This window comes from Salmo salar, chromosome ssa11 (assembly GCF_905237065.1).
Source record: "Salmo salar chromosome ssa11, Ssal_v3.1, whole genome shotgun sequence".
NCBI lineage: Eukaryota > Metazoa > Chordata > Actinopteri > Salmoniformes > Salmonidae > Salmo > Salmo salar.
Window position 1 is genome coordinate 70886492 of NC_059452.1, and position 22562 is coordinate 70909053.

The window sequence follows — 22562 nt, forward strand, 5'->3', positions numbered from 1 at the left end:
ATGTCATCATGTAGAGTAGCCTACCTGCACAACCTACCCGCAGTGTATGTGTGAGCTGTTGGCTAGACCGAAGGTGCCAAGACCAGAGTAGGCACATCTGTTATGTAACGCAACACTTTTTGTGACAAAACTATCGGTGGAGTGGAATGCGATGAAAACACATTGAACTTTATATTTGTATTCGGTACTTAACAGAAATGTATATTTTTGTGTGCTCCACGTCATCACGCACTGATTTTTACCCACACCAAGTCCGTTTGGTGGAAACACACCACTAGGGGGAAAATGTGCATATTTTATTTTGCTTATTTTTGAATATTTGCATGAAAATCTGTAAGATGGAAACCCAGCTGGTGACTGACATAAGAAACACATTTCGAACTTGCACCTTGTGTATTCTACTAACTCTCAACAGTAAGTTGAGACACCGACTGAGTTCCTAAAAAAAATCTATTTTCACTGTATATACAAAAGTATGTGGACATCCCTTAGTGTATTCCGCTATTTCAGCCTCTTCCGTTGCTGACAGGTGTATAAAATCGAGCTCACAGCAATGCAATCTCCATAAAAAAAACATTGGCAGTATAATGGCCTTACTTAAGAGCTCAATGACTTTCAATGTGGCACCATCATAGGATGCCACCTTTCCACAAGTCAGATTGTCAAATTTCGGCTCTACTAGAGCTGCCCCGGTCAACTGTAAGTGCTGATATTGTGAAGTGGAAACGTCTAGGAGCAGCAAGGCTCAGCTGAGAAGTGGTAGACCACACAAGCTCACAGAATGAGACCGCCGAGTGCTGAAGCACGTAGCGCGTCAAAATCATCTGTCCTCGGTTGCAACACTCACTACTGAGTTCCAAACTGCCTCTGGAAGCAACATCAGCACGGGAGCTTCATGAAATGGGTTTCCATGGCCAAGCAGCCACACACCAGCCTAAGATCACCATGCGCAATGCCAAGTGTCGGCTGGAGTGTTGTAAAGCTCACCGCCATTGGACTCTGGAACAGTGTAAACGCGTTCTCTGGAGTGATGAATCATGCTTCACCATGGCAGTCCGATGGATGAATCTGGGTTAAGTGGATGCCAGGAGAATGCTACTTGCCCAAATGCATAGTGCCAACTGTAAGGTTTGGTGGAGGAAAAATGGTCTGGGGCTATTTTTTATGATTTGGGCTAGGCGTCTTAGTTCCAGTGAAGGGAAATCTTAACACTACAGAATACAATGACATTCTAGACCATTCTGTGCCCTGACCTCAACCCTATCGAACATCTTTGGGATGAATTGGAATGCCGACTGCGAGCCTGGCCTAATCGCCCAACATCAGTGCCCAACCTCACTAATGCTCGTGGCTGAAGGAAAGCAAGTCCCTGCAGCAATGTTCCAACATATAGTGGAAAGCCTTCCCAGAGGAGTGGAGGCTGTTATAGCAGCAAAGCGGAGACCAACTCCATATTAATGCCCATGATTTTGGAATTAGATGTTGGACAAGCAGGTGTCCACATACTTTTGTTCATCTAGCGGCACCCAATCAAACCGCTTATGCCTGGAGCAGGCCCTGATGGCAGGACTAATCAAGTCTCGGGCCCTGGGAAAGAACATTTTAAAGGCCCCTCTTGGCATCGGAAAGTACATGTTGTAGTTTTAAAGCGAATTTCCTGCAACTCTACACATCTTCCCAAAGGGCAGAGAGACAATAAAAATGACCGTGCATTTGTTCAAAACCAAAGTTTTAGGGAACACAACTGAGTTGCAAACTGGATCATTGATGGAGTATTGTGGATCTCTGTGAGCCACTCAGGCCCTGTTGTGCATCTAAGGGTATGTAAATCAGCGCTCTCCAACCCTGTTCCTGGAGTGCTACTCTCCTGTAGGTTTTCGCTCCAACCCCAATTGTAACTAACCTGGTTCAGCTTATCAACCAGCTGATAATTAAAATCAGGTGTGCTATATTTGGGTTGGAATGAACAGGACGGTAGCTATCCAGGAACAGGGTTGGAGACCCCTGTTGTAAATTAATATTACATTTTACCCTCTAAATGTCTTCCTTAGACCCCTTGGCCAAATTACCGACGGGATACACAGGGCACGTACCCAGCGGCCCTGACCTCCAGGGAGCCCCCACTGATTTTGTTAGTCACTTTCACTCAGATATTATATGAAAATGGCATAAGTCATGGCAAAATGTGTAGAATTGCAGGAAATAAGCTGTAAAACTGCAACAACAAAAAAGGTCTGTAAAGCAAACGGATTTGTTTACTTTTTCATTATTCAAATACTTTTTCTGCTAACAGATCCCTCAACCAACTCTCCTGATTCTAATTATCAGCTAATCAGCAGAATTAGGTTCTTTACGCCTGGGGTTGGAGCGAAAACCAACAGGACGGTAGAGCTCCAGGAACAAGGTTGGAGAGCCCTGACCAAAAGCATGTTATGTTAGAAGAAAATGTTCATGCTGGTGAGTGAGACTAGCTCTAAGTCAAGGGAGGTGTAGCTCTGCGAATCTTAAATCGCACAAAGCCTATTTGGCAGGGAATGCTATTTGTAGATCAGTGATTATACTCTTCACTTTGCTGATCCTCCAAAGGACTCGGAAGTTGTAACTAAAAATGGGTCAATACGGCTACGTTTACACAGGCAGCCTGATTCTGATATTTTTCCACTAGTAGTTATTTGGACCAAACAGATTACCTCTTTTGCCAATAATTGGCCAAAAGATCAGAATTGGACTGCCTGTGTAAACGTCGTTTTAGGGACAGTTAAAGCGCAACTGATCTGAATTTTTTTTGTCAGAATTAGACTGCTTGTCTAGTCAGTCTGTGGCGTCGCTATGAATCAGAAACATTTATTCTAGTGTCAAAATTGACTACAATGTTTTAATGGGATAATTTTGGCCATAATCTCAGTATCATCCAAAACGGAGATTTGCGAGATGTAAGTAATCTACTGTACATAGTATGTAACTGCTTACCTTGGATTGGGTTTCCATCAACCCTGCCCACATGCCCACAGCTGACAGCTCCCAAGTAATCATCAATTCGGAGTGCAGCTGCATGCGGCCCGATTGTAATGCTCACTAAACACGTGGGTGAGGAACACACACTGAGCGTGATACATTTTGGTTTCACTTGGATATCACTATGGGGCTATTTGGGGACCATCAGTAAATTACACCAGGTACATGGGACAATATTAACCTCTCTGGGGTATGTGTCCCTCCCGCGGGACACACTATTCAACAGCCAGTGAAATAGCAGGGTGCCAAATTCAAAACAACAAAAATCTCATAATTCAAATTTCTCAAACATACAACTATTATATCCCATTTTAAAGATACACTTCTCGTTAATCCAACCACATTGTCCGATTTCAAAAAGACTTTACGGCGAAGGCATAACATTAGATTATGTTAGGACAGCGCCGAGACAAGAAAAACCACACAGCCATTTTCCAAGCAAGGAGAGGCGTCACAAAAACCAGAAATACAGCTAAAATTAATCATTAACCTTTGATGATCTTCATCAGATGGCACTCATAGGACTTCATGTTACACAATACATGTATGTTTTGCTCGATAAAGTTCATATTTATATCCAAAAACCCCATTTTACATTGGCGTGTAATGTTCAGAAATGTTTTGCCTCCCAAAACGGTGAACGAGCACATCAATTTACAGAAATACATAAACGTTGATAAAATATTCAACTCTTATTCAAAGAATAATAGATACACTTCTCCTTAATGCAACCGCTGTGTCAGATTTCAAAAAAGCTTTACAGCGAAAGCACACTTTGAAATAATCTGAGTACGGCGCTCAGTCACAAAACCAAACCCGCCATTTTGTGGAGTCAACAAAACTCAGAAATTGCATTATAAATATTCACTTACCTTTGATGATCTTCATCGGAATGCACTCCCAGGAATCCCCGTTCCACAATAAATGTTCATTTGTTTCCATAAAGTCCATCCTTTATGTCCAAATACCTCCTTTTTGTTCGCGCGTTCAGTCGAGTAATCCAAATCCACTGTGCTCGCACAGTTAGTTCAGACGAATAGTCCAAAAAGTTATATTATGTATAGAATCAACCTTTAGGATGTTTTTATCATAAATCTTCCATAATATTCCAACCGGACGATTCCTTTGTCTTCAAAAAAAGAAAAGGAACATAGCTAACTCTCATGTGAGTGCGCGCCACTGAGCTCATGTCATTTTCTCAGTCATCTGACTCCATATGCTCTTATCCTCTCCCCATTCACAGTAGAAGCATGAAACAATGTTCTAAAGACTGTTGACATCTAGTGGAAACATTAGGAAGTGCAAAATGACCCCATTGACACTGTATACTGGATAGGGAATCACTTGAAAAACTACAAACCTCAGATTTCCAAACTTCCTGGTTGGATTTTTTTCTCAGGTTTTTGCCTGCCATTTGAGTTCTGTTATACTCACAGACATCATTCAAACGGTTTTAGAAACTTCAGAGTGTTTTCTATCCAAATCTACTAATAATATGCATATCTTAGCTTCTGGGACTGAGTAGCAGGCAGTTTACTCTGGGCACCTTCTTCATCCGGACGTCAAAATACTGTCCCCTACCCCGATGAAGTTAAACCATTTCAACGACTTAACCTAAACTACAGTATAATTTGTAGAAATTCATATACAAGTTTTGAAAGCATTTAATGAGAACTTAAAGGTGTGCAACATGAAATATTGTCACATTTACATTGCATAATTTAATGACGGTCCCTAACTATCCCCATAGAGATGGGCTATCCAAAGCGAAACCAATAATACCATGGTCGCACACAGTCCGCAGAAGCTAATTGGCAAAAGATAGTGGCTAGATTTCTAGGCTACTTCTAGACAAAAGGCCTGGTTAGAAGTTATGTAGAAGGGTGAGTGACTGAAACTGTACTGTTTTGTCAGAGTGAATATACAAATGCTTTGCACGTGCGAACACATGAGACACCCACATCAAAGCACGCCTCCAAGACCCAAATCTCATTCTCAGTCTCATTTCCTAATGAAGATAAATCAGTCAGTGGAGAGTCAATGAAACCAACCATTGTAGAGAATTCGGGGGGTAGCCTCGACCGGCCCTTAAACTCTGATCCAACGACTGTCAAGCCAAAACCTTAACCATGCACCAATAGGTTTGTACCTCTTGGCAAGGTTTGGCTGTCGCTGGACCCGGGTTTGTGTCCCAGTCAGGGCTATCCCCTAATTTGTTACAATATACATCCATTGTTTGTTTTATTGACTCTACCCTGTAACTGCCTGTAATTTACACATTTTTCACTACAACTTCCGAGTCCGTTTGAGAGGATCAGCTTTACCTACAAGTGAGGTGTAGAATGACTGATCTACAAATAGTATTCCCTGCCAAATAGACTTTGTGCTATTAATATTTACAGAGCTATGCCTCCCCTGGCTTAGGCAATCCCCCCCACCAACAGACGCACAACCCTAACTTTAACCCCTAGCCTATCAAATGCTAGCGCTAGCCATCTAGCTAACGTTAGCCACAATAAATTGTAATTCGGAACATATCATACAAATAGTCATTCTTAACATATCATACGAAATGGATGATGGACCTCCACAAATGAATACATACCATACGAAACATATACTAATTGGAGTGTCCCGGATTTACCTACCCGTAGGTTAAATATACAACTGTCCTGTAACTTGTAACCTGTACTACCTGAACCTGGATGACATGAGTCGTCCTCACTCTCTCCCAGCTTGAATAGAAAGTTGTGGTGCATAAAACTATTAATGCCAAATTCAGTCAGTCCAACCTCAAAACACTAGCTTACTAGGGATTGTTTCAATATGCAGTGTAGCTTGCCATCTATAGCTACAGTATATACAGTATTAAGCTGCTATAAACGTTTTATAAACAATTACACATCAAATAGCCTAACAATTCTCCTGAAGACTTCCTTGTCTCTGTGTCTTTCATTTTCCTTCTCTGAAAAAAGTTTCTGTATTTGCGCTTGTCTCTTTTTTTCTACTTAAAGGGCTATAGTAGCTACAGCATGCGACCACGTCGCCTTGCATTTTTGTGTGTACATTTTTTTACCACGGCCTGTAGGCCTATGTTGCGGTCCCGACTGTTTTCTATACTAAGTGTTTACAACCCAGAGAGTCTTTCCTGAGACATTGTAGACAAAACATTTAATATATTGACTTGCACCCCCTTTTGCCCTCAACAGCCTCAATTTGTCGAGGCATGGACTCTACAATCAATCAAATGTACTTACAGCAGATGTCACAAAGTGCTATACAGAAACCCAGCCTAAAATCCCAAACAGCAAGCAATGCAGATGTAGAAGCACGATGGCTAGGAAAAACTCCCTAGAAAGGCAGAACCTAGGAAGAAACCTAGAGAGGAACTAGGCTCTAATGGGTGGCCAGTCCTCTTCTGGCTGTGCCAGGTGGAGATTATATGAGTAAATTGCCATTAAGGCCAGATTGTTCTTCAAAATGTTCAAAAGTTCATTGATGACCAGCAGGATCAAATAATAATCACAGTGGTTGTAGAGGGTGCAACAGGTCAATACAAGGTGTTGTACGTGCCACAGGGATGCTGGCCCATGTTGACTCCAATGCTTCCCACAATTGTGTCAAAGTGGGCTGGATGTCCTTTCGGTGGTGATACACACGGGAAACTGTTGAGCGTGAAAAACACAGCAGCTTTGCAGTTCTTGACACACAAACTGTGCGTCTGGCATCTACTACCATACCCTGTTCAAGGGCACTTCAATCTTTTGTCTTGCCCATTCATCCTCTGAATGGCACAAAAACAAAATCAATGTCTGAATTGTCTCAAGGCTTAAAAATCCTTCTTTAACCTGTCTCGTCCCCTTCATCTACACTGATTGAAGTGTATTTAACAAGTGACATAAATAACGGGTCATAGCTTTCACCTGGATTCACCTGGTCAGTCTATGTCATGGAAAGAGCAGTTATTCCTAATGTTTTGTACACTCAGTGTATGTCCATTGCGCTGCACACATCTTAAATGTAGTCTTGAATGAAAGATGCAAAAATATGCCAGAGACTGGATTGGGTAGGTTACTTTCTAAATGTAATCCGTTAGTTTCTAGTTACCTGTCAAATTGTAATCAGTAACGTAACTTTTACCCAAACTCAGTAATGTAATCTGATTACTTTCAGTTACTTTTAGGTTACGTTCCCCTTAAGAGGCATTAGAAGACACAAATGTATGTTACTAATTGAACGACATCTTTTAACTTTTTTATTTATAGGGGAAAATGCACATTAATCAACATCATTATTACAATAATCCAACATCCATGAAATGTGCCGGGGTTAGCCAAAAGATAATTTGCACCCGTAGTCCCAGGGCAGCTAACACAACCACAATACAACTACTCACTAAAACAATACAAAATACAAATACATTACATCCAAAAATATAGCATTCTAACAACAACACTATCATCAACTGTCGTCTTACATATGAGGAACTAGAGATAACTCATGTGTACAGGTTTGGATAGATTTTAGCTATGTTTTCAATTCAACTTTAAAAGTACAATAATCAGTGCAACTTCTCAAGTCCATGGGCATTGCATTTCAGTATATTGTAGCTCTAACAGAGAAGGCCGATTGCCCAATTTTACTCTGTCGAAAAGGGACAATGCAATCCCCTCTAGTTACTGCACTTGTTATCCTGGAGGTGCTTTCCTTGAGGATGATATGCCAGCATAGGGGTGGAGGGGCAAGACCATGCAGGATCTTAAAGACAAGGCTTGCATCTACATACTGCTTAAAGCTATCCAGACTATATGAATTGTGTTTGTATGTGATATGACAATGGTGGTAACTGTTTGGTTTGTTATCAAAAATCTTAACTGTTTGTAGAGTGATTCAATTGTTTTCAGAATAGTAGCTCCTGCTTGTAACCAGCATGTGAGGCAATATCTCAGATGTGAGAAGATCATAGCATGCATATATACACTGCTCAAAAAAATAAAGGGAACACTTAAACAACACAATGTAACTCCAAGTCAATAACACTTCTGTGAAATCAAACTGTCCACTTAGCAACACTGATTGACAATAAATTTCACATGCTGTTGTGCAAATGGAATAGACAACAGGTGGAAATTATAGGCAATTAGCAAGACACCCCCAATAAAGGAGTGGTTCTGCAGGTGGGGACCACAGACCACTTCTCAGTTCCTATGCTTCCTAGCTGATGTTTTGGTCACTTTTGAATGCTGGCGGTGCTTTCACTCTAGTGGTAGCATGAGACGGAGTCTACAACCCACACAAGTGGCTCAGGTAGTGCAGCTCATCCAGGATGGCACATCAATGCGAGCTGTAGCAAGAAGGTTTGCTGTGTCTGTGTCTGTCAGCGTAGTATCCAGAGCATGGAGGCGCTACCAGGAGACAGGCCAGTACATCAGGAGACGTGGAGGAGGCCGTAGGAGGGCAACAACCCAGCAGCAGGACCGCTACCTCCGCCTTTATGCAAGGAGGAGCAGGAGAAGCACTGCCAGAGCCCTGCAAAATGACCGCCAGCAGGCCACAAATGTGCATGTGTCTGCTCAAACGGTCAGAAACAGACTCCATGAGGGTGGTATGAGGGCCCGACGTCCACAGGTGGGGGTTGTGCTTACAGCCCAACACCGTGCAGGATGTTTGGCATTGGTGCCCTGTGCTCTTCACAGATGAAAGCAGGTTCACACTGAGCACGTGACAGACGTGACAGAGTCTGGAGACGCCGTGGAGAACATTCTGCTGCCTGCAACATCCTCCAGCATGATCGGTTTGGCGGTGGGTCAGTCATGGTGTGGGGTGGCATTTCTTTGGAGGGCTGCACAGCCCTCCATGTGCTCGCCAGAGGTAGCCTGACTGCCATTAGGTACCGAGATGAGATCCTCAGACCCCTTGTGAGACCATATGCTGGTGCGGTTGGCCCTGGGTTCCTCCTAATGCAAGACAATGCTAGACCTCATGCGGCTGGAGTGTGTCAGCAGTTCCTGCAAGAGGAAGGCATTGATGCTATGGACTGGCCCGCCCGTTCCCCAGACCTGAATCCAATTGAGCACATCTGGGACATCATGTCTCGCTCCATCCACCAATGCCATGTTGCACCACAGACTGTCCAGGAGTTGGCGGATGCTTTAGTCCAGGTCTAGGAGGAGATCCCTCAGGAGACCATCCGCCACCTCATCAGGAGTATGCCCAGGCGTTGTAGGGAGGTCATACAGGCATGTGGAGGCCACACACACTACTGAGCCTCATTTTGACTTGTTTTAAGGACATTACATCAAAGTTGGATCAGCCTGTACTGTGGTTTTCCACTTTAATTTTGAGTGTGACTCCAAATCCAGACCTCCATAGGTTGATAAATTGGATTTCCATGTATTATTTTTGTGTGATTTTGTTGTCAGCACATTCAACTATGTAAAGAAAAAAGTATTTAATAAGATTATTTCTTTCATTCAGATCTAGGATGTGTTGTTTAAGTGTTCCCTTTATTTTTTTGAGCAGTATAGTTTGGTGGCCTCCAGAGGAAGGAAAGGTCTGATAAACCTGAAGTTGGATAATCCAAATTTGACCGTGTTAACCACCTTCTTCACATGTTTCATAATTGTCAAGTTGGAGTCCAAAATGACACCAAGATACATGAAGTTAGACACAACTTTCAGATTCTCCCCATGAATAAGAACAACTCATTGGGAAGAATCAATGGATTTCTTAGAGAAGTACATACAAACAGTCTTGTCGATTATTTAAATGCAGGCAAGAATTAGTCATCCATTTAGAAACATGTACCATAGCTTCAGTTAACTTGTTAACAACTAGTTGTCTATTTTTTTGGTGTACATACAGAACTGTTTCATCTGCATACATCTGCATGTTAACTTGTGGGCAAGCAAGTGGGAGATCATTTCTATAGATCGTAAACAGAACGGGACTTAATATTGACCCTTGTGGGACCCCAATGTTATAGTAAAGAGTCCGATTGAGTTTCGCCCAAACGAACCCTTTGACTTCTGTTTGTCAGATAGGAATATATCCAACTAATGACTTCAGTGGACACATTAAGGGAGGATAGTTTGAATAGGGGGACCTCATGATTCACAGTAAAGGCCTTTTTAAGAAACAAAAAGACTTTGCCGTTTTCACCAACTATGTCCAATTTAGATTGACTCCAGAAAATAGCAATTGGCTTTTTCGGTAGAATGGTTAGTTCTGAATCCAAATTACATTTGATGTATGGTGTTGCCCTGAATGAGGTGATCAGTCAGATAATCAGCCACCCAACTTTCAGCTACTTTTGATAGCACTGGAAGAATGCTTATAGGTTGGTAGTTTTCCACCAGTGTTGGGTCACCAGATTTAAAACAGGTATCACTGCAGCAGACTTCCAAGCATTGGGGAAGAACCCATATTTGATGGACTGATTAACTAGATGTACAATAGGGGCAATAAGAGAATATTTGTGTCTCTTCAGGAATACGGTGTCTAGACCAAATACATATTATTCTAGAGCTCCTGAAGAAGCTAATAATACTGTTCACTGCTGTCACTGAGATTTCAGGAATTCTGAATATTTGTTTATTATTATTATTATTATTATTTATGGGAGTGAGAACTGTGTTCTTGGTTGAAAATCTTTGAGCCAGTTCCCTGACAGAGTCAACAAAAAAATAGTTACAAGTTGTGTATGTGAAATTGCATTCTTGAATTAGAATCCCATTAACCTTTAATTCAGGATGTTTTTGGCCTTTTCAGCTTCGCTCCCAGTTAGTTTGTTGAGATTTTCCAAAATCACTTTGCCTTTTTCTTGATTGATCACTCTAAGAAAGACCTCTGCTTTTGCTTTTTTTATATTCCTAACCACCTTATCTCTCATTGATGCAAATATACATCTGTTATCATTCTTACCAGACTTCAGTGCTTTTTTCAAGGAAAAATCCCATTCTCTCATCTGCCTCCAGAGGTCCTCGTTGAGCCATGGTAGAGAGGTTTTCCGTCTTGGCTTACGTTGAAATTTCCTAGCAAAATATAAGTATCCACTTTGTCAATAGCTGTCAAATGTTCTGTATCCAGACTCTGGGTCTTCATTGCTTAACAGATCAGACCAGTCAATTTGACTTATAGCTGCATCGTAGTTACTCTGCTTACTTTTCTGGATTTTCTTATTGTACTGTTGCACATTAATATGGTTCTTAAATCTCTTTTTATTGAGCTTTCTAACCACCAATGTAACATTGTGGTCAGATATGCCAGTTGGTAAGTTAATGGACTTAATTATTCGATCAGGTCTGTTAGTAAACACCAGATCAATTTGAGTCTGGGATGACTGTGTTAATCTGGAAGGACCTTGTATTATTTGAGTCAGGTTGAAATAATCTGTGATCTGAGTTTTTTCCTGTAAATTTTGTTTTACCAGATTATATTGAAATCGCCCATGAAGATGATCTCCTTCTTATGATCACATTCTTTAAACATGGCATTTAGATGGTCATAAAACAATATATCAGATGTTGGTGGTCGATATAATCCAATAATAGTGAGAGACATATGAGGGGGGAGGAAGACATTCAGCCCCATACATTCAATGTCATTGGCATGTTTCCATATTATACGATTGCATTTAAAGTTATCTTTCATGTACATAAGCAATCCACCCCCTCTACCCTCTCCCCTGTCCCTATTGAATATGGAATATCCAGGGACATTAGAGGCAGAAATAGGAGAAGATTTTTTCAGCCATGTCTCAGAGAAACAGAAAAGATGTAGATTAGAGTCGTTCAATAAATGTTCTACCTGTTCACTCTTAGAAATAACGGTATGAATATTCAGATGACCTCCAATATTCCTCTAGGCTTAGAACGAGGGTCCCAGAGCATTTTAGCCTGATTAACGGTTTGAAAAAGTTTCATGGTACAATGTTTTCTAATACCTGGGTTAAGGGAACTGAGATAATGACTCAAAGGCGGGTTTTGTTTGGGACATGTATCAAGAGTTGGCATTAAAATGTAATTATCAGCAGATTGCTCATTCTCTTGAAAAGCCATGTTAGCAACAGAAGTTATGCCCACATACACAGAATGTCCTTCTCTGAACCCAATAATATAGGTTACTCAAATATAGATTTTTTCAGTCCTTCATCAATGATTTTGGTCTTTTGATCTATTGCAGGATAAATCAATGTTCAAGTTTACATAGCTGGCCATATATGGATGTTACATTTTACTTTAAGTGTTGGTTATGTAGGCAATGAATCCCATTGCTTTCTCCTTCATATAATAATAATAAATTATGAAATGATATCTTTATATAAAAAACCAAAGTCTATCAGAATTCCAGTCATTCCAATAAATGTTATACCCCTTGATCTTCAAGAATAGGATTTGGAAATATGGAAGTATAGATTAGCCAAATTGTTTTACCTGAGCATAACCCCAAAACTAAGGACTTATTAGCCAGCCCTACTCTGTTGTTTATGATTTTGTTGTCATGGAGGACTGATTGGGCTCATTGATTTGAGTTGAAAAAGAAATGCTGCACTCATGGAATGACATGCTTTGAGCACTACTGAAAAGTTATATTTACATGTGAAAAATGAATGCCCATATGCTGCATTTGCTATAGGCCTTTTGTTTACCTTTTTGTTGGTGACACTTTGATATCTTGATAATATGCACCTGTTTAAAGGGCAAATCCACAGATGAAACAAAAACTAAATGGTGGGCACTCCTCTGTCTTGGTTAAAAACTGAGGGATGGGCCTGGAGAAATGTAACCACTCAGATTAATAGACAGAGCTATGGATGCAAGGACCGACCATCCATGATATCAAAAGTATTGTTTTAACCATGTTATGAGGCAATACAGTGTTTTTTTACATTTACAATGTTTACAAACATTGGAGAAAAACAAGCTTATATTTTGGGTTCTCGTGGAGTGTGACAGTTGAACTAAGCTCATGAGGCATTTATAAGTTATATTCTTCCAGAATCAATGGATATAGACAGTACCAGTCAAAAGTTTGGACACACCTAGTCATTCCGGGGTTTGTCTTTATTTTGACTATTTTCTACATTGTAGAATAGTAGTGAAGACATCAAAACTATGAAATAACACGTATGGAATCATGTAGTAACCAAAAAAGTGTTAAACAAATCAAAATGTATTTCATATTTGAGATTCTTCAAAGTAGCCAACCTGTGCCTTGATGACAGCTTTGCACACTCTTTGCATTCTCTCAACCAGCTTCATAAGGTAGTCACTTGGAATGCATTTACATTAACAGGTGTGCCTTCTTAAAAGTTAATTTGTGAAATTTCTTTCCTTATTAATGCATTTGAGCCAATCGGTTGTGTTGTGACAAGGTAGGGGTGGTATACAGAAGATAGCCCTATTTGGTAAAATACTAAGTCCATATTATGGCAAGAAAAGCTCAAATAAGCGAGGAGAAATGACAGTCAATCATTACTTCAAGACATGAAGGTCAATCAATGCGGAACAGTTCAAGAACTTTGAAAGTTTCTTCAAGTGCAGTCGCAAAAACCATTAAGCGCTATGATGAAACTGGCTCTCACAAGGACCGCCACAGGAAAGGAAGACCAAGAGTTACCTCTGCTGCAGGGGATAGGTTCATTAGAATTACCAGCCACAGAAATTGCAGCCCATATAAATGCTTTCAAGAGTTCAAGTAACAGACACATCTCAACATCAACTGTTCAGAGGAGACTGCATGAATCAGGCGTTCAAGGTCGAATTGCTGCAAAGAAACAACTACTAAAGTATACCAATAAGAAGAGACTTGCTTGGCCCAAGAAACACGAGCAATGTGACCGTTGGTCTGATGAGTCCAAAGTTGAGATATTTGGTTCCAACTGCCGTGTCTTTGTGAGACGCAGAGTAGGTGAACTGATGACCTCTGCATGTGTAGTTCCTACCGTGAAGCATGGAGGAGGAGGTGTGATTGTGCTTTGCTAGTGTCACTGTCAGTGATGTATTTAGAATTCAAGGCAGACTTAACCAGCATTGCTACCACAGCATTCTGCAGCGATCTGCCCTCCCATCTGGTTTGCGCATAGTGGGACTATCAATTGTTTTTCAACAGGACAATGACCCAACACACCTCCAGGCTGTGTAAAGGCTATTTGACCTAGAAGGAGAGTGATGGAGTGCTGCATCACCTGAACTCAAGCCAGTTCAGATGGTTTGGGATGAGTTGGACCTCAGAGTGAAGAAAAAGTAGCCAACAAGTGCTCAGCAAATGTGGGAACTCCTTCAAGACTGTTGGAAAAGCAAAGCTGTCATCAAGGCAAAGGGTGGCTACTTATATTTTGATTTGTTTAACACTTTTTTGGGTTATTTCATGATTCCATATGTGTTATTTCATTGTTTTGATGTCTTCACTATAATTGTACAATGTAGAAAAATACTAGAATGGGTAGGTGTCCAAACTTTTACTGTTACTAAAATACTATACTAATATATATGCAGTTGAAGTCGGAAGTGTACATTTACATTACATTTACGTCATTTAGCAGACGCTCTTATCCAGTTTACATACACTTAGGTTGGAGTCATTACAACTCCTTTTTCAACCACTTCACAAAATTTTTGTTAACAACTAAAGTTTTGGCAAGTCGGTTAGGACATCTACTTTGTGCATGACACAAGTAATTTTCCAACAATTTTTTACAGACAGATTATTTCACTTAAAATTCACTGTATAAACAATTCCAGTGGGTCAGAAGTTTACATATACTAAGTTGACTGTGCCTTTAAACAGCTTGGAAAATTCCAGAAACGATGTCATGGCTTTAGAAGCTTCTGACAGGCTAATTGACATCATTTGAGTCAATTGGAGGTCGACCTGTGGATGTATTTCACAGCCTACCTTCAAACTCAGTGCCTCTTTGCTTGATATCATGGGAAAATCTAAAGAAATCAGCCAAGACCTCAGAAAAATAATTGTAGACCTCCACAAGTCTGGTTCATTCTTGGGTGCAATTTCCAAATGCCTGAAGGTACCACGTTCATCTTTACAAACAATAGTACATAAGTATAAACACCATGGGACCACGCAGCATTCATACTGCTCAGGAAGGAGAAGTGTTCTGTCTCCTAGAGATGAGCGTACTTTGGTGAGAAAAGTGCAAATCAATCCCAGAACAACAGCAAAGGACCTTGTGAAGATGCTGGAGGAAAAAGTTACAAAAGTATCTATATCCACTGCTCCAAAACTGCCATAGAAAAGCCAGACTATGGTTTGCAACTGCACATGGGGACAAAGTTCATACTTTTTGGAGAAATGTCCTCTGGTCTGATGAAACAAAAATAGAACTGTTTGGCCATAATGACCATCGTTATGTTTGGAGGAAAAAGGGGGAGGCTTGCAAGCCGAAGACCACCATCCCAACCGTGAAGCACGGGGGTGGCAGCATCATGTTGTGGAGGTGCTTTGCTGCAGGAGGGACTGGTGCACTTCACAAAAGAGATGGCATCATGAGGAGGAAAATTATGTGGATATATTGAAGCAACATCTCAAGACATAAGTCAGGAAGTTAAATCTTGGTCACAAATGGGTCTTCCAAATGCACAATGACCCCAAGAAATGTATGCATTCACTACTGTAAGTCGCTCTGGATAAGAGCGTCTGCTAAATGACTAAAATGTAAATGTGAAAAATGTTCACCTGCGGGATCTTCTGAGACCAGCCACCTGGACAGCTGATGAAACTGAGGAGTATTTCTGTCTGTAATAAAGCCCTTTTGTGTGGAAAAACTAATTCTGATTGGCTGGGCCTGGCTACCCAGTGGGTGGGCCTGGCTCCCAAGTGGGTGGGCCCATCCCCACCCATGGCTGCGCTCCTGCCCAGTCATGTGAAATCCACAGATTAGGGCCTAGTTTATTTATTTCAAGTGACGGCTTTCCTTAACTGTAACTCAGTATAATACTTGAAATTGTTGCATTTTGCATTTTTGCTCAGTATAGTTTTAACCATGTTTTGAGGCTATACAGTGTTTGTTTACATTACTGACAAACATTGGAGTAAAACAAATGTATATCTTGGGCTCTGATGGGGTACGACAGTTGAACTAATCTCATGAGGCATTTACACGTTTTTATTGCTTAAGAATCTATGGGCATACTGTTTATCATTAACTTCTAAGTCTAAAAATGTATGTAGCAACTAAGGAATTTAGCTTTAAAGTCCATGGGAATCCCACGTCTTCCACCCTGTCTCTCAGGCTGCAGGAGCCTGCTGTCACCACTAGGAGACAGAGGAGCACCAGCCTGAAAATGGACTGAAGGAAAGCTGAACAGCTGATTTGGGGACCTTGTAGAAGGTTCAGATGGACTGTATTTAGCATAATATCCTATATTATTCTCAGCCATTGGGAAATTTGAGGAGAGGATAGACCGGATGTAGAATTTGGGACAACAATTTTTGTATAATCAAAATTATTTTTACATTGTTAGCCATTATAATTTTGTCCCTTTGGTGAAATGTAGCATGGCCATGTCTTCATGCTTCATAATTAAGAAGTTGCTCGGCACTACACTGTATCATTGAATATAATCCATCCTTACCTGAGACCTTGTGTGTGAGTTTTCTGTCAGTTGCTCATTTCCTGGTCCAGTAAAGACGCTAGGTGGTTTTGGGTGTTTGCTGGGTTTGACGAATGGTTCTGTCTGCCCTCTACTCTCTGCCCATCACACGCACACACACACGCACTCTTCTCTGTCTCAGAGAGAAATGAGGAAGACAGGAGAGGCGATGTTTTTTCTCAAGCCCTCTACCCTCCAGTGGAGGCTGCTGAGGGGAGGACGGCTCATAATAATGGCTGGAACGGAATCAAACACATGTTTGATACTATTCCATTTCCATCCATTATTATGAGCCTTCCTCCTCTCAGCAGCCTCCACTGCTGCCATCCCATCTAAAACCACTCTACCAGCCAGATCAACACAGCTATCACACCTCTACACCTCAACAGGCTGTGTCGAACTGGTTGCATTGGCATCGTAGGCGTGTGTGTATAGCGTGTGTTTGTGTAGAGTGTATGTCTCGGTGATGGTCACAGGGTCCACTGCCTGACGCTGCGTGACATCATTCCTGTTAGACGGGCGGAGATCGAGGCGCGGTTATTAACCCGGCTCGGGCAGTTAACGGGGCTCAGTTGGACGGGGCACGAAGCCGGTGCGTCTTTGTGAAAGAAAAAGTAACATCAAACTGGATACGCAAGAGATGCTCATTATTCAACCACTATTGAAGGAAAAATGAAGTTGATTGAGAAATAAGTGCGTCTTTATTGTTATCGGTGCGTCATTGATAGAAAGTGTTGGTCGAGTTGCGCATAATCAAAGACCGGGAAAAAAAGAGAGGAATAATTCAGTATAATGGGGATACATATGATTACATTATCATCATGTAATCAGTAAGGTGTTGTCATTACACTTTTTATTCCAGTCTTTCACAGCGCTCAGAGGAACTATAAAGCATAGCCCTATACCCTATATCAAACAATCGAAAGATCAAGGAATATGTTTTTTTCTCTCTCCCTACAATTGAATTAACTGATCTAATGTTTGTGGCTGAGGTCTTCTCGGACCCATCCCTTATCTTTTGACGATGACGGCTCAGTGCGGGTCTCGTTTCGGCACCTAGTCCTTTTGGACAGATGGAAGCTGAGGAGCGCAGATTGTTGGGTGACTTTTTACATCTTCAAACTGTCTCTAATGCGTGATATGGTTACACTACGAATGTGAATGAATAGCAACTTTTTAAAAGGCATTTCATCAGCCCAAGTATCATTCCATGCGTCTCTGCGTCCTGGTGCGCTTCATTGCGCTGGTGAGATTCGGGGAGTGTTCCGATTTCATGGTAGGCTATAATTAAGGACGTTTTACTTCAGTGAATTTAATTTAAATAGAACACGGTCTATGGATTGCCTGAAGGACTTTTACTGCTTCAAGCACTACGTTTGGATGACACATTTTTTCTAACGCTTGTTCAAGCAATTTAGTAATTTTCCCCAGAAGAATAACTATCCAAGCATCAGCGGTGTGTGTGTGTTTGTTAATAGATACTTAGTAATTTCTATTGACTGATTGAATGAGATTAACGAAGTAATTATTTATTTGAATATCCAATAAAGATTTAGTGGATATATCCGCACCTGGATGTTGAAAGAGACATGATAGAGAAAGTGCGTGACTGGAGGAGCAAAATTATATTTTCACACTGGCAAAGTTGTTAGTCTCGGTGATGCCCTAGGCAAAGCGGTACAATCTTTTTTCTCTCTCTCATTTTAATTCAATCATCTAGTGCGTAAAGTTCTAAGTGGACGCCTCTTGAGCCCAACAGCCATGTCTCTGTTTCTGCGTCAGAGCCCCTCCATTTGCTGCACTCTCACTGGACAACAAGTCTTCCTCAAGGGATTAAGCTAGCAGATAACAGAAACCTATCTCTTCTTTCGCCTTCACTCACTCTAAACAGAATTCACTGTCCCTGTGAGTTTCTGAGTTTTCTCCAAAATTCTAGCTTCAGCTGGCATGGCCATGGCCATGACCCCAGATATTACATGCTTGTCAGGGCCAGGGGTGAACCTGAACATCAGCTTCACCTCCGGCCCCACCCCCTGCAACCAGACAGTACTGCGAACCCCACCCTATTCCCCAGAGGCCACTGCGTTGTTCGCCACCGCGATCACCCTCATGATGATCCTCACCATCGTGGGCAACATCCTGGTCATCATCGCCGTACTGACCTCGCGCTCGCTCCGCGGCCCACAGAACCTCTTCCTGGTCTCGCTGGCCGCAGCCGACATCCTGGTGGCTACCCTCATCATCCCCTTCTCACTGGCCAATGAGCTTCAGGGATACTGGGCGTTCCGTTCACTGTGGTGTGAGATCTACCTGGCGTTGGACGTCCTCTTCTGCACGTCCTCCATCGCTCACCTCTGTGCCATCTCTTTGGACCGCTACCTGTCCATCTCCCGGCCCGTGTCCTATGGCGCCCAACGGACCCCCGCACGCATCAAGGCGGCCATCGTGGTGGTCTGGCTTCTCTCGGCTGCCATCTCCTTCCCTCCCCTCCTCTCCCTGGATAAGAGTGAGGGAGGGGTGGAGGTGTGTGAGCTGAACAACGAGCGTTGGTATATTCTCTACTCCACAATCGGCTCATTCTTCGCCCCGTGTCTCATCATGATCGGGGTTTACATCAGGATCTACCAGATCGCCAAGCAACACACAAGATGTCCGCCAGGGGAAAAACCCAACCCTAACAAAACTCCCGACAAAGCGTCTAGCAACACAACAGCCCACGCACCTGGACCTGTCATTAACCCCCAGCCCAAGCCTCTCAGCCAACTACAGCACAACAGAGGGGATGGAGGGAAAGCAGACGGACAATCCAAGGATGCCGTACCTTCGAAGAGTCTCCCTGTCTCCTCCCCCTCGTCTCCTCCTCCCCAGAGCGAGACCCAGGCCAAGACCCCTACCGGTCCACAGATTGAACCACAACTCCAGACCCAGCCTTCTTCACCAAACTCTCTCCCCACCTCACCCCAGCCTCCCTCACCCACCATAGCTCTCTCCCCCACACTCCCCCTTGCAGTCAGCCAACCTGAGGAGACCCACAGACAGGGTGAGAGACAGGAGGAGAGACAGAGAAACACCACCAATGATGACAGCTTCAGCTCTGGCTCCGAGGCAGAGGCAGAGATGAGTGGAAAAGGAAAGGGAGGGGGAGGGAACGGGATAGTTAAGAATAATGGAGGGTCAAAGCATGGAGGTGCAGGGTTAAAAATTCAACCTCTCTCTTCTCTGACCTCTCACAAGTTCAAAAAGACTGTTGCCACACCCATCAGCACAGAGCTGGCCTCTGACAGGCCAGGCAAGGCCCAAGCCACGCCAATGTCTCGGCGCAAGGCCATGGTGAACCGCGAGAAGCGCTTCACGTTTGTCCTGGCTGTGGTAATCGGTGTGTTTGTCATCTGTTGGTTCCCTTTCTTCTTCTCCTACTCGCTGAAGGCCATCTGTCCTAAGACCTGCTCTCTCCCTGATCCCCTCTTCAAGTTCTTCTTCTGGATTGGCTACTGCAACTCCTGTCTGAACCCTGTCATATACACCATCTTCAACCAGGACTTCAGGAAGGCCTTCAAGAAGATCCTCTGTAGGGACACCAAGGGGACAAACGTCTAGAGTGGATACTGTGTAGGGACACCTTCTTTTAGAGTATATACTGTGTAAGGACACTAAGGACAATGACTTCTAGAGTGGATATACTGTAAGGATAGCTTTTTGCTTTCTTGTGTAAGAAACCACAGACAATCTGCTGAGTCCGTCCTTTGCTGAACATTCTGTTAGATCAGATAACAAAAGGCTGAATTATGGAATGCTGGAGTAGATCAAGATGCTCTGATGTTCCCATTGGGGGCAGTGGGAGAGGAGGGACGCAATATACCTGAAAAAAATAACTCTGTTACAGCTTGTTTAGTGATCGGAACAAAACAGGGCCATCAGCCATGAGGACATGTTGCTCAAATTACATTGTAAACTGGGTGGTTCGAACTCTGAATGCTGATTGGCTGACAGCCGTGGTATATCACGAGTATGACAAAACATTTATTTGTACTGCTGTACGTTGGTAACCAGTTTATAATAGCAATAAGGCACCTTAGGGGTTTGTGATATATCGCCAATATACCACGGCTAAGGGCTGTATCCAGGCACTCCGCGTTGCGTCTTGCATAAGAACAGCCTTTAGCCATGGCATATCGGCCATATACCGAACCTCCTCGTGCCTTATTGCTTAAGTATATCACTGCTTGCATCGTTCCTGTCTATAAGCAAACCAAGGCTGCTCTCTGCTGAATACTTTGGCTGTCTGTATAACTGGATTCCCACAGCCATTACCTCTAGCCTTGTGACTGGCCACGATGAACTACAAGGACGCAGTATCAGGAGAGTGTTCTTAGACATTACCAGGTACTGTCCACTGCAAGGACACAGATTGGGCAGGAGAATGTTTGGTAGAACGTGTGCAGTAGAATGTGTTCCTGGGGTTCTCTGTGTTCAAGAATTTGTAGTGTGTGAAGGGAGGACAGACAGACAAAGAACATTACATCCTTTACACCAGGGTTTCCCAAACTCGGTCCTCGGGACCTCAAGGGGTGCAGGTTTTGTTTTTTTGCCCTATCACTACACAGCTGATTCAAGTCATCAACTAATCATCAAGCTTTGATAATTTGAATCAGCTGTGTAGTGTTAGGGCAAAAACCAAAATGTGCACCGCTTGGGGTCCCGAGGACCGAGTTTGGGAAACGTTGCTTTACACCTTGGATGATGACTGGCCTCTGTCGTAAACTCATACACTGTGACGGACATGTTTTATAGGGGACAACCCAGCTGTATTTGTGTCTTGTTTTCAGTATCAGAAATGCACCTTTATGTTTTAATATAAGTATGAAATTAATGTAAACACATGAAAAGTGAAATATGGGTTTTTGATATGACCAAGGCCTCAGTAATGTAATATGTTGGGTTTAGAGCGGGTCTGCAGTAGTAGTTATTAAATACTGTGTGTGTGTGTGTGTGTGTGTTTGTTGTGTGATGGCCTACGGGTTTTACTGGAACAGAGGAAATCACTAATGGTGTTTTTTTATATCTGAGATAAAGATGAGAGCATGAGGAACTCACAAGACCACACACACACACAAACACACACTCTCTCCATCTCCCTCTCGGTCTCTCTAGCCTGAGGTGTGTGTTCTGTGTTGTGATGTATGGAGATTCCTCTCCTCTCAATATTCCCTGTGGAGTTAACCACCACCCAGAGCAATGAGGAGGAGAGTATCCTCTGCTGTGATCCCAGGAACATTCTACCTCCTCTGGGAAAAGCATGGTAGCGCTGTGCACACCTCGGGCTACAACGAGAAAACCGGAACGGGAATACTACAGCAGGATAAAATGTAATAGCTATTCTGTGAAATGGATGAAAGACGCAAAACAGACTCTATTGCCCAGGCACTACCTGGAGACAAGACAATGCTGAGTCCTCTCTCTCTGTGTGTGTGTTTGTGTGTGTGTGGTTGCATGTTTTACAGAATGCATGCCTATGAATGCATATTCTCAAATTCCGTGTGAACCAACAAACCCATAATAATATCTTTATTTATGTGCTTTTCATAATGTCCTTGACTGAACAGGCTGGTGTATTGCACAAAATTCAATAAATAAAACATCTACGGTATTTACAGTGCATTTGGAAAGTATTCAGACCCCTTGACTTTTTCCACATTGTTACATTACAGCCTTGTTCTGAAATGGATAAAAAAAACATATTTTCCCTCATCAATCCAAACACAATACCCCATAATGACAAAGCAAAAAAAAACATATTAAAGATAAAACACTTAAATATCACATTATTCAGACCATTTAGTCAGTACTTTGTTGAAGCACCTTTGGCAGCGATTACAGCCTCAAATCTTCTTGGGTATGACGCTACAAGCTTTGCACACCTGTATTTGGGGAGTT

General features: G+C 42.4%; 1 protein-coding gene across 1 annotated transcript; it reads left to right on the forward strand.

Annotated features, from left to right (window-relative positions):
- The first annotated feature begins 16940 nt into the window (after window positions 1-16940).
- On the forward strand, window positions 16941-22279 carry LOC106563068 (alpha-2A adrenergic receptor). Its single transcript, XM_014128292.2, has one exon. The coding sequence runs from the start codon at window positions 18576-18578 to the stop codon at window positions 20223-20225; it is 1650 nt and encodes a 549-aa protein (XP_013983767.1). The 5' UTR covers window positions 16941-18575; the 3' UTR covers window positions 20226-22279.
- The last annotated feature ends 283 nt before the right edge of the window (window positions 22280-22562 follow it).

Bases quoted from the DNA above. Each gene is read 5' to 3' on its own strand.
- LOC106563068 (XM_014128292.2), top strand. From the start codon at position 18,576: ATGGCCATGGCCATGACCCCAGATATTACATGCTTGTCAGGGCCAGGG.